Source organism: Epinephelus fuscoguttatus, linkage group LG1 (assembly GCF_011397635.1).
Source record: "Epinephelus fuscoguttatus linkage group LG1, E.fuscoguttatus.final_Chr_v1".
Classification (NCBI taxonomy): Eukaryota; Metazoa; Chordata; class Actinopteri; order Perciformes; family Serranidae; genus Epinephelus; species Epinephelus fuscoguttatus.
Window position 1 is genome coordinate 9,148,124 of NC_064752.1, and position 13,022 is coordinate 9,161,145.

Consider the following 13,022-nt stretch of genomic DNA (forward strand, 5'->3'; position numbering starts at 1 on the left):
GTTGGTTGAACAATGAAAATTGAAGATATAACTTCAGGCATTTTTTCACTGTTTTCTGACAGATAATATAAAGAATGGCACAATCAATTAGTTGATTATGAAAATAACCGCTAGTTAGAACACTGGTTAATACTTGTGAATGTGTCCAAAAAGGATGAACCATTTCTTTTTTGACACTCTGAGGATTCCTTCAGTTCCTCTCTTGGGCCAACATGTCAACTTGACACAGAAACTGAGTTTGCTTGGCTGTGGTCACATCCATGAGGCCAGTTGCATAAAGAAAACTTCAACAATTTAACCTGACAATGAGAACAACTGCAAAGGTTCGACTGATCAGGGCCATTTAAGGCTAGCTTTACAGAAACTCATCTCAGTGTTGAGTCTCCAAAGTACTTTGTTTTTGTTGCAGTGCAAAAAGTTCTAAAAACATGTTTAGACTATCATTAATTCACATTACAACTCAGCTCACATTACAGCTCTCTGATGTATTGAAACTCAACTGTAAGCTGTGTTGAGTTTTAAAACATGAGTGGGATTTTGGGGGCTTAAATCATCGAGTTGGATTTTTAATGTTGAAATCCTGTTCAGCATTATTTCAAAGCAGCAGCCATTAAAAACTTGTTACTGCTACAGTGATCACTCGCCATAAATGTGATCCCAATGTTAAACCCAAACCAGTCGAACCATCACACCCAGTTCATGTTTTCTGTATCAAAGTAAAATGTGTCTTTACTAATGACATCACATTTTTATGCAACTGTGCCCCAGAGCCCTTTTAGCAAGGCAGGGCAGGCTGGGTGTGGAGGTGTCTCCTCATGCCTCACCTGAAGGCCGGCAACAGTGAGGCGGCGTGCATCGTTTGCTGGAGCAACAACAGGAACAAGGTAGGGACTGTCAGGGATGTGCTGGTCGTTAAACTTCACAGAAATCTCATAATCACCTGGAGAGGAGGGAGCGAGGTGTAAATTAGAGTCACAGAGATGCATCAGTGATCAATCATCAGGTTTAACTGTGTGTTTTCTCTACCAGGCTCCTGAGCAATATAAGAGACACCGCAAGAGCCGTCTTTGCGGTCCTCGAAGGAGATCTCCGCCCTGCTGGGTCCCTCCATGGCAATCGAGAGACCACCGGCCCCCGCCTCCCTCGTCCAGATACTGAAGTCAGCTGAGAAAGAGGTATGAGAAAACTTTAAATCCACAATACACAGACCTCTTTCTAACAGATTAGTCCAGGCCTTTTCTGCAGTAGAGACAGGCGATACCTCTAGATTTGATTGTGATCCTATATGCAGTGATACCAATATTCTTAATTTTTAAGTGAATGGAATATCATGTAGGACAGAGTTATGTGTTTTTATTTATGAGGCGAAATAATCATAAATCAGCTACATTATTAGGAGCTGGAAAGCGTCTCTGTGGATGCAAATCAACAATGCGATGACAACAATGTCCATCTATTTTTATTTTATTTTTTTTTTTAATTCTCTGTACTGTCTGTTGGCCTCAGCCTCACTGGTTCTTACAGAAGATGTAGATCTTTAAAAACAGCTCACAAATAGATATTTAGCTTCTATTTATCTTCAATAAAAAGCTCAATAATTTCCAAAAATAGCTGGCCACAGTTTTAAGCAGTCATTAGTCAGGAGGAAATATAGCACTTAATGGGGACTATTTGATGACATGATACACAGTGTAGCAGATTATGTATATCTGGACAACAAATCAGTTCTTTGTTAATTTTAGTCTTTTTGTGGGATTTGTTGACAAATACAAAAAAAAAAACAAAAAAAAAAAAAACAACATATACAGACTTATTCTTATAGGTCAGGCATGTAGCCCTGATGTAAAGGAATGAATGTACTTGATGTTAAGTCCCTGTAAGGATGATGTCTGTGTGGGAGTCTACCTGGCTCTCCTGCCTGCGCTCCCTCTAGTCCTGGACCTCCTGCTCTCACCTTGGAGGCCCCGCCCTCTCCGAGAGGCCCCACAGTGAACTTGAAGGGGCTGCCTGGCACATGCAGGCCCCTGTACCTCACATTCACAGTGTGCACACCCATCTCTGTGGGTACAAAGCGCACACAGTAGGTGTCGTTACCCGCTGCGACCAGCTCGGCAGGCTGCTTTTCTCCAGAGGGGGAGATAACCTCCGCAGTGACTTCCTGCATGTCGATTGCTGCAAAGACAGACAGACAGTTTTATCACTTTTTTGTGCTAAAATGAAATAAATGTTGGGTGGTAGTGAAATGAGAGAATGAGATGACAAAGACGAGAGAAATAAGGAGCAGCTGCAACTTAATAAAGCATGTTATGTTGCAAACCTTGTGCTGCCAACCCTGCTTTTTTCCCCTAGGGCTACAACGCACCCTCCACCCTGGCACCGCCCTCTGGGCAGCAGGCATCAACGACCCAAACACCCCTCACTGCCCTCGTCCCCCTTGCCAGCACCAGACCAGAGAGGCCAGAGATGAAGCGCACGTGCCCAGGGGAGAAGCTCTGATCCTGTGCAACGGCAGCGGAACGAGTTCTGCAACCACTGGATCTTCCAGACCACCAGAGGGAGCAGTAGGAGTGGGAGGAGGTGGGAGAAAGGAGATGCCGAGATAACGCCAGAAGGAACCAGCTCACTGGAGGAAGAGAAGGGAACGAGGACAAAGAGGTGGAAGGAGAAGACAAGAGGAACAATTGGTGACAGTGACAGAAGACAAAGGAGGAAAAGATAAGAAGAAACTGAAGAGGAAAGGAGAGAAGAGGAGAAAGTGGATTTGGACAAAACAAGAAAAAGACATACAAACGAGGAAAGATTAGGACAGAAAAGAAGACAAACTGACAGACGAAGGAGAGATGAAGAAATGTCAAAACTGATTTTTTTTTTTTAAAAGGAGGCAGGGTGACAAAGGGAAAGACAGAAGAAGAGGGAAAGAGACAGGAAAAGAAGAGATTAAGAAAGGACAAGACAAAGCTAACAGGCAACAGAGACAGAAACTAGAGAAATGTCAGAACTTCAGACATGAAACAGTTTTAGAAAAGGAGGAGCTGCTCTGGTGTTGCAGGACGTGTTCAGTCCAAGCATGTCTCCAGATTTCAGCTGGGCAGAACGCTGACAGTCTGTGACACATCAAGACTTAACAAGTTTAAGACCCGCTCATTTGTACCTTTTATTGACCAATAAAACAACCAAACACCCAATATCTACATGTGAGGGATACTAACAAGACGAAATCTACTGCGCCTGCCATCAAGGTGGTCCAATCATGAGCCTTCAGACTAGCGAGGAGAGAAAGCTTGTGCGTGCGTGCGTGCGTGCGTGAGTGCGTGAACTGTATTGTACCTGGTATCTTTACACTGAGGTCACAGACACTCCCCACGCTGGCAACAGATGCCGCCTTCTGTCGTCGTGTGATGCTCTCACGTATACGACCCTCCCCTGTCACCCGCACCGTGAACGGACTTCCTGTTGATTAACATAAACACATCTTAAATTATTTGTCTGAAAAGATAAACTTAATTTTCATTCATTAAAAGTCTACTCTTCCCTAATCAAAATATCCAGAATCTATGATGATGCTAATAGTTTTTGTTTCAGAAGTTTACCTGCTGGATGCATCGTGTCTCCTGCTTCTCTAAAAAAAATTCTATTACTTTGAAGGACTTGTTTGTATATGCAGATGATGCGATGCTCAGTGTGAAGAGTTTTAATGTCTTCTTAAAAGAAACACACAGAGCAGTAACATTAGTTTTGTTTTTTACCTGGGACGTGTTCCTCTGCAAAGCGGATCGAGACAATGTAGTTTCCTGGTTCAGTAGGACAGTAGGTGACTCCACATGTTCCGTCCTCCATGTCCTCCGTCTGGATGTCCACCTTACTGGGACCTTCGATGGCCAGAGCCAGGCCGCCATAACCTGCGCACACACACACACACACACACACACACACACACACACACACACACACATACATGAGGCTACCATTGGCTCGCTAAACAGGCTGCTGTCAGACTTTTAAGTGATAATTCCCAACCTCAGCAGTTACCTGTGAGTAGTGTTGTTATAACAGTGTTATAAATATAATAATATTGTTGGTAAAATACTTTAAGTTTAGTGAAATGTGGTAATTTGTAGGAGAATTTCTACTTGACAAAATACAAACGTGGCAGATTCACACTGGATTAAGACCACAGATGACCTCTGCAATTATTAAATTTCCAGAGGCCCCCAGTTAAACTAGTCCCATGCAAATAGGGCTTAAGAGTCTACTGCCATGCTACCAGCTCTGTGTAGTTGAGCTACTGCTAAAATGATAATGTGTAGCAGGTATAATATTCACTATGTTCAGCATCTTAGTTTAGTGTGTTAGCATGCTAGTAGTTGCCATTTAGCAATAGATTTTAGCTGATAGATTTCGTGACAATCCATCCAAGTGTGAACTGACAACATACTCATCCATAGAGTCAAACCACTAGCATGGCTAAAACAAAAAGGCATTTAGACAATTAAATACAGGTGTGACAAAGATGCTCTGCATACTGACCGGCCTCGCGAGTGTCGACCACGAAGCTGGAGTTGTTGAAAGTAGTTCCCTGGACGAGGCCGTCACCGTGAACCTTGACTTGGCTGGCGTCACCAATCTCAGACTGGACGACCATGATGGGGATGGGACTGTTGGGGACGTGACGGCCGTTCTTAAGGATGCTGACCAGATGTTCACCAACCTCCCGCGGAATGAAGGAGATACCTGGTGAAACATGGAGGAGAGGATAGACAGAGAGAGAGAAGCAGAAGAGAGGATGAAAGAAAAGGGTTGAGGAGAAGAAAAAGACAGGAGAAATAGCACGAGGAGGAGAAAAGAAAATAGGAGAGAAAGGAAGGTGAAAAACAGACGAAGGGTGAGGAGTGGAGAGAGCAATGTGAAGGAAATAGAGAAGAAGGAAAACAGGTGAAAGGACAGATTCAAATCAACACATATTACTATAACTGTTTAATTACTTTTGAGAGTGTGTGTAGTTTGTGTGTATTTGTTTGTGTATGCATGTTACCAATGTGGTTGTTGGCCATCCTCTTCAGCAGGCAGGGCTCATTGCGTCCAGACGGTGCCTTGATGCTGGCGGTCAGCAGGCTCAGGTCTGTCTCATTGATGTCCAGAGAGAAATCTGCTGCTGAGCCCAGTTTGACCTGAGAGCGCCGCTGGTTGTCCTCTGAAACACAAACACACACACAGTTAGGACCCCACTGTGAACGTGTAGCTGAACCCAGATATTTTACATTATGTCTGTTATGAACTACTCTTTTGTTAAATTACACCTCACTCTTTACAGTGGAGGGTAGAAATTAAATCATAAGACTTCTCATTAATGATTTGTTTTCCAGTGGTTCTGTGAAAGCTTTGGATTATTGATCACAAATGTTCTGCCTGTTTATGTGTCTGTGTGTTTGCAGTCTGACCAGTGATCCTGGCGGTGAACGGGCTGCCGGCGATGTGGTCATCGTTGTATTTGACCAGGATGTTGTAGTCTCCAGGCAGAGTGGGCAGGTAGCTGACGCTGCACGTCCCGTCCTTGTTGTCCACACAGCTGATCTCTGCTTTGGACGGACCCTCGATGGCCAGGTCCAGACCCCCTATACAGACAGACAGACAGACAGACGTACTGATTATATTTGAAACAGGATGTCATCGCTGATTTCTAAAAAATAAAAACCTCTTTCCAAAATACTGACATGATCTTAAGAATTACTGCTACATTATTACCAGTACAGATGATGTCACTACTGGTGCTGCTATAAATACTACTAACACTAGTGAATACCACTAATGTCTAAAGTCAGATATATTCAAATTCTACACATATCGGCCTCAGTATTATTGATACCGTTTCTGTTGCAGAATTGTTCAACTTTTACAGCAAATTTCATGATTACAAAAAAAATGTGACTATTGTTTCCCAACCCCACTGTGACTAATTCACACAGTCACAGTCGTTAACAGGAGTAACTACCAGCTCTTCCTGTAGCTCACGTACCTTCAGAGGCGTCATCTGTGCAGACGGTGAACATGGCCGTCTTGTTAGCGACGCCATAGCTCAGACCAGGACCATAAGCTGTGACATTGGGACTACTGGCGTGGTTCACGTAGAACTGAAGGGGAGACTCTGCAACACACACACACACACACACACACACACACACACACACTCATTACCACTACAATTTAAAATCACTAAAACTACAAGTGAAGAAGTCCTCAGTCCTCACTCTTCAGTGTACTTTGAATCTGGATCTTTTTTTTTTTTTTAACGTTTGGGCTCCTTTATTCCAATGAAGGGAAATCTGATCCCAAGCAATAACAATCTATGAGTGGTAGGCGACATGCACATCACTGGCTTTGTCTTCTTTGTGGTGCAGGGAATTAAAAAAAGGATTTCCCGCACACACCTCTCACCTCTGCATTGATTTATTTAACAAAGTATGAGCATTATGGTCACATGCGCCTTTATCAAGACATATTCAATAAGTCTAGAGAACCCCATTTACTAAGTTGCAGACTGTGCTGACCTGGGATGTGTGAGCCGTTGTATTTGATGTGCATCTCGTGCAGGCCGGCCTCAGTGGGTGAGTACTGCACCGTCACCGTCCCATCCAGGTTGTCTGTGATCAGCGGCTGAGCTTTTTTACCTGAAGGCATGTGCACCTCACCTGAGAGAGTCAGAGAGTTGGAGACACATGTAAATATTATTTGCATATTCCCATTTGACTGTTATGTTAACCTGTAATGAAACCTGCTTCTTATCAGTCTCACCTGTGACCTCTCCCTTCTTAAAGGAAAACGGTATCACCATGTCAAAGGGTCTGAAGCCGCTTCCATTAACGCTGCTGCTGATTGGCTTGTAGTTTTCTGATGTCACCTGAAGACACACAAACACACACAAAGATTTTAACGCCTCTATTCAACACTGAAAACAACTTCTGTCCATCCCAGTGACCTGCATTAGAAACATGCTGCTGCGTCCAAGCCCCCGCCCACACAGGGGCATCCTGGGAAGTGTAGTGTGATGGAGCAGTAAGGAAGAAGAGGAGGAAGATGATGATGATGATGATGATGATGATGTGACTCTGTGATGCAGCCACAGCGATGGAGAGTGCACTGAAGAAAAGGAGAGAGAGAGACCGCCACAACAAACCCTGCCTGGAGGAAGGGAAAAAAAAATCCTCAAACACCTGTTACCATAGCCACGCCTTCTGCAACACATCTCACAAACACCTGGGCTTTATTTATTCATGTTTGCCGCGATCCCATTGGCTGAGACAAAAAGAGAAGCGATGACATGGAGGAGGCAAAGCAGGCGAGCAAGTACATTTTAGGATGGAGAGAGAAGTTTGAACCAGCAGCCACCTGCAAGAGAGAGGAGCTGTGTGTGTGTGTGCGTGTGTTTTGTGCAGTGTGTGCCAATCTTGTTATCGTCATCCAAATAACTATATCTATATGGTGTGTTCCAGCAAGTTAGCTCGTGTGGGGTTTTTTGAGTGTGTGCATGCATGCGTGTGTGTGTGTGTGTTGAGGGTACCCAGGGCTGGAAGCCAGCTCCGGGGGCGGCCTTCCGCTGCATGTCTTGCATCATGGGTACCTCATCAGTAGCCTGAAGACACGACAGTGAGGGTTAAAATCTGACCACACACACACACTTAATCCAGCACCAACACACATTTTAGGGTGTTAAAAAGTGAGTCTTAAACCCATTTCTATCAATGAGCGTTATACTTCTATCAATGTTGGAACAAATGCATTTACTCGAGTACTGTACTTGAAGCAGCTAAAAAAATTGTACCTACTATTTAATTTTTTTGCTACTACATACTTCCACTCAACTACAATTTGGAGGCCGATATTGGATTTTTTATTCCACTAGGCCTACTTTTGATGTGCTATTATGGATTGAGTTACCCAGCAGTATTAAAACCGGCCATGTGAGCAGGGTGTATGTATGGTGTGTTCGGTGTGCGCTGAAGGAATAGACTTGCATGCACTGAATGACATAACAAGCTGCTCTCCAGACATCTCTAAAATACTTAAAGGTCAAAGCTACATGTGAAGGACAGCCGTTAATCAGAATGTGTAGACAGCTATGTTGATACACAATTGAGGCATGACATGGATCTTAACTCTTAGTATCCAGTTTACTTATTTGTTTATGTCCTGCACCACAGAGTGAAATTATGTGTAGCTACACACTGGTGAAGGGCAGGTGTGGTGGGACTGGTTTGGGAAAGTGCAACACTCTCTCTCTCTCTCACTCACACACACACACACGCACGCACAGAGTCTAAGAGACAGAGGTATTGATGACATACAGTACTGTGGCTTTGTGGGTAAATCCTGGTCTGTAAACTGAAGGCATGAAGTCAAAAAGTTAATCAACTTATCGTCACTTAAACCTGCATCAGCTGATTGTTTTGGCCTCTTTTCAAATCAATCTGCACTTGACCTGCATTAACAGTGATCATGTAAACTTTAAAGTGAAGGATGAAACAACAGTCTGCTAATTTGATTTCCAGCAGCTGCCTAGAATGACAAGAAAAATATTAAAAGTCCGTACAGATACTGTATATGTACGTATACTGTGATACAGTACAAACTAATAAAAAATACAGTGAGATCTCCGTCTGTCTCCATGTCTTCTGTTCAAAGCTGCAACAGACGACCATTTCAGCTCACATGAACTTATTATGTTTCTCTAATCAGAGCGAACACAGTGACCACAATGACTCACCATGACTTTGAAGGGACTGCGTGGGATGTTTTCGCCTCCAAAGCGGACGTAGATGACGTAGTTCCCAGGTGCTGGCGCTGTGTAAAAGATGTCAAAGGTGCCATCCTCATTCTCCATTACTTCGGCCTCCACCTCGCTGCCGTCGGGCTGAACCACCACGCAGCTCACCTTCCCCTTCCCAGCACCCTTAGCGTTCACCACCAGGCCCAGCGCCGCGCCAGTAGCCACAGTGGGACCCACACCTGGACCTGGGAGGAGAGGGAAGACATTTTTAGTAGGTATTGTTCCCTCCATATTATTTTATTTTGTTTTTTTTAACAATTTATTTATGTTGTCTGTGTGACATCATAATTCATAGTTATGTACCTGTGACGGTGCATTTGCTGGCATCTCCAGTTGCCGTGGCGCGGACCTTGTAAGGCGAGGCAGGGATGTCGTCACCGCCATACTTAATGACAATGGTGTACCGGCCTGTACGGTCGGGGATATAAGACACCCGGTATGTACCGTCACCGTTGTCGTGGATACTGGGCTGCTTAGGTTTACCATCCTGGTCCTGAAGAGGAAGGAGAACAGATATTTTAGTGTGATGTCTTTTTCCCCATGTGTGTGTATAATTATGAGTGTGTGTTACTGACAGTGATGAGCACGCTCAGTTGGCCCTGGCCGGCGTCCTTGGCATCGATGTTGAACTCAACAGGGAAGCTGGCAGGGACGCCACTGGTCAGACCGGGGCCGCTGGCTCGCACTTTACTGGCATCATGAGTGGGCAGAACCCGAAACTTGAAGGGACTGAAGAGAAGACAGACACAGTTACTACGGAGACTGATCGTCAGAACAACAGTACAGTGCTGATGTGCTCCTGACAGAGGCAACACAAACACCTCAGCACGTGAATAAAGTACAAAAAAACTAGGCACTGACTCATAGTGCCTCTGCAGTACTACTCAGTACCTGCGGGGGACGTCCTCTTCTGCGTACTTGACGGCCACAGAGTACGGTCCCTCCATAGATGGAGTGTAGGACACCAGGTGAGTCCCGTCCCCGTTGTCCGTCACCTCCACGGGCTCTGCGATGCCTTTAGGAGCCGTGACGGCCACAGCCAGCGGGGCCACACCGGCCTTCCTGCAGTCCACAGTGAAGGATTGTGGGATGTTGGCCCTGACCCCTGACCCCACACCGGGACCAGTCACCTTGACCTTGGTGGAGTCCACCACGTCCTTCACTGGGACTTTGAATGGACTTCCTGGAAAGAACAGAAAGAGGAAATGTTGGATTAAGTCACAAAAGCAAATAAATTGAGGGTTTTTTTTCTTTTAAAGAACCAACAAAGATTATTTGTGGACACAGTGCATCATATTGTTCCCACAAGAAACAGGTTTAATACATTGCCCATTTTCACTGTCATTTAAAGCTAAAACAATAATTAGCAACAGCTTAATAGACGAACAAAAAAGCCAAACGTTTCTTTGTTCCTACTTCTCAGATTATGAGGATTTTTTGGCCTGTTCATTAAATATCTTGAGGTTTTAAAGTGTCGGCTGGACAAAACAAACTAATTAAAGACATTAATTTAGGCTTTTAAAAACTGGTGGGGCATTTTTGTATCTGACATGTTATAGGCCAATCAATTATTTGAATATTCATTAAAATAACTGACTGATTAATCAAAAAAAATAATTGTTTGTTGCCTGTTCCTGGAAAATACAGCCCCATATTTAGCTTTTCAGTCTGCCTGTGCATCACTGATCCTTAAACTCTATACTTAAATATAAACATTACTATCACAAGTAGCCTAACTCTTGGCTAATTGCTATAAGTCTATAAAGTTTATCCTGGTGTTCCACTCTTTGTGAGTTTGATCTGGGTGACATGGTTTCTGTATGCTGCAGCTCTCTGTAGCTCCAGTTGTCTTCACACAGCAGAACCACAAACCAGCAGCAGTCTGTGAAAGGTGTCGAACACGGAAACACGCTGAGCTTTTCCTGAACAAAGTCAATTAAACTGAGCTGTGGCTTTTTTTTTTTACTTCAACCACATCTTTAAGACATTAGACTGAAACACTCTGTGTCAGCAACATCTTTTTATCATTAACAGAAAAACACATCTCTAAACATCAGTTGTTTACAGACGGAAATCTGAGCAAAGACAAATTAACAAACACGTGAGTGACCATTTTAAAGACAGTTAAGATTTAAAGGATAAGTCTGTATACAATTTTTCTTTTCAACAAATCCCATATAAAGACTAAAATGAATGGCACAGCGATCCATGCAACACTAGGCAGAAAAAGATTTCACACACTTAGATCTCTGCAGTGTTTCACTTTGGGTCTATTTGCACCTTATCTGATCATACATGAGGCAACAATGGACAGGGTGGTAGTGTAACCAATCTCAGTCTAATCACTGGCTGTATGCACCACACCTGTAAGCAACCCTGGTGGTAGAAGCTCCACCTTCTGGGAGTTGTAGTTTTTTTAAATACTGGATAGCAAACTGAAAGGCATACAAATGAAACCACATATTTGTGAGCTGGTTTTAAAGATTGTACCAGTGGGCTTGGAGCTAAGTGCCGCAGACTGTGTAGGAAGTATTGAGAGATGGACTGACACATTTTTGGTTTTGGTCTCAATAAGAGTATAGAATAATATCAGACACTGAACCAACTGACCAAACAGTGCTGTCATCTTAAACCACACCAGCATGACATCTTAAATGATCTCATCTCACCTGGGATGTGCTCTCCTCCGTAGGTGATATTGACATCGTACATGCCAGGGGTGAAGGGAACATACTCCACACTGCAGCTGCCATCTTTGTTGTCTTTGCAAGACATCTTTGACTCTGATGGACCCTCCACCGTGATGCCCAGACCGCCGATACCTGCCCCTCTGGTGAAGGATGAATACACCCACAATTAACAACAGTCTGACCTGAAGTTAGAGACTTTAACGTTGAAACAAAACAAGTCTCTGCCCACTATCTATAAGCAGTACCTGGTGATGATGTTGAAGTTGTTTGGCTTGTCAGTCAGGGCTTGTTGGAGCCCAGGGCCAGTAGCCACCACCCTGCTGGGGTCACATCCCTCCGACACAGACACCTTGAACGGGCTCTTAGGAACTGGTGTGTCGTCATACAGAACGTGGACGTTGTGGACGCCTGTAACACACATCAGGACAGACAGCAGTTGATGATCAGAGTAAGATATGTTGTTGTAGGTTACAGTAAAACAGTTTGGTAAAGATTTATATTTTTCAGTCCTGATCACACACACACAGGTGCAGCAGGTTGTTACCGTTCTCAAAAGGAGTGTACTCGACGTTGTAGGTCCCGTCGCCTGCGTCGGTGATCTCACAGTCTGTCAGCGCTCCGGACGGGTTCCTGACCTCCGCCTTTATGTGGTCTCCTCCTCGCCGCGTCAAAGGACTGGCGTCCACCGTGAATGATGTGGTGGCTTCTCTGTAAACAGCTGGAGGAGAGAGGAGGAGTGTATGTTTAAAGGAACATTCCAACCATTTTTTCCCCACACGAACTTCAGTTTACTAGTGACGGTCAGTCCTACTCAGCCTGTGGAAGATTTATAACAGAAAACCCACACTGCAAACTGGGGACATTAAATATGAAAGACATGCGCATACATGGGTCAGGAAAGGTCCCATGAAAGATTAAAGTGAGGTGTATTTTGGGAAATGTGGAGATTTTTTAATTTCATTTTACTTTTTTATTTGTGGGAAAACTAAACTGGAGTCTCCCTTTAAACTGTGAGTCCAAGTCAAATTACAAGGTGTGTATCTGCTGTTGTGAAAAAAAAGATGGGAGTTTTAGTTTAATTAAAGCGGCTATAATTTATATTTTTTAAAATCATAATGTATCAAATTACGATGTTCAACGTGTCAGTCATTTCACTTAGTTAATTTGAGAGCACAAAATAATTTTACACCCTCTCTGAAACCACACAGAGCTGAGTACCGACTCTCAGATGGATCATACTGCACCTTTTCCATCCACTCCGGGTCCGAACACTTTGACCTTGGAGGTGTCGACAGCAGGATCCACCGTCACCTTGGCAGGGAAACCTGGCACGACTTTGCCTCCGTACTTCAGCAGCAGAGTGTACATGCCGGAGGTCAGAGGGATGTAGGTCACCGTGTAGGTCCCGTCTTTGTTGTCCACCACCTCCGTCTTAGCTTTAACGCCTGAAACAACACAGACCAGTTTGTATATTTACATCACAGAACTGGAGACTGAGCATCTCAAACATG

General features: G+C 44.1%; 1 protein-coding gene across 2 annotated transcripts in view; it reads right to left on the reverse strand.

Annotated features, from left to right (window-relative positions):
* LOC125894403 (filamin-B) overlaps positions 1–13,022 on the reverse strand; it is an 89,907-nt gene that overhangs the window by 6,062 nt on the left and 70,823 nt on the right. The window contains exons 25-44 of one of the 2 annotated variants that reach the window (XM_049585757.1): positions 12,756–12,956; positions 12,056–12,229; positions 11,757–11,919; positions 11,491–11,651; positions 9,713–10,004; positions 9,397–9,550; positions 9,125–9,314; positions 8,759–9,006; positions 7,556–7,627; positions 6,790–6,895; positions 6,546–6,686; positions 6,014–6,142; positions 5,439–5,612; positions 5,033–5,191; positions 4,528–4,731; positions 3,747–3,899; positions 3,328–3,450; positions 1,906–2,172; positions 1,027–1,164; positions 825–940 (exon numbers count right to left, since the gene is read on the reverse strand). In XM_049585757.1, coding sequence (XP_049441714.1) covers positions 825–940; positions 1,027–1,164; positions 1,906–2,172; positions 3,328–3,450; positions 3,747–3,899; positions 4,528–4,731; positions 5,033–5,191; positions 5,439–5,612; positions 6,014–6,142; positions 6,546–6,686; positions 6,790–6,895; positions 7,556–7,627; positions 8,759–9,006; positions 9,125–9,314; positions 9,397–9,550; positions 9,713–10,004; positions 11,491–11,651; positions 11,757–11,919; positions 12,056–12,229; positions 12,756–12,956 — 3,365 coding nt within the window. The remainder of the gene's footprint in view (positions 1–824; positions 941–1,026; positions 1,165–1,905; positions 2,173–3,327; positions 3,451–3,746; positions 3,900–4,527; positions 4,732–5,032; positions 5,192–5,438; positions 5,613–6,013; positions 6,143–6,545; positions 6,687–6,789; positions 6,896–7,555; positions 7,628–8,758; positions 9,007–9,124; positions 9,315–9,396; positions 9,551–9,712; positions 10,005–11,490; positions 11,652–11,756; positions 11,920–12,055; positions 12,230–12,755; positions 12,957–13,022) is intronic. The other variant, XM_049585766.1, reaches the window with a different exon arrangement.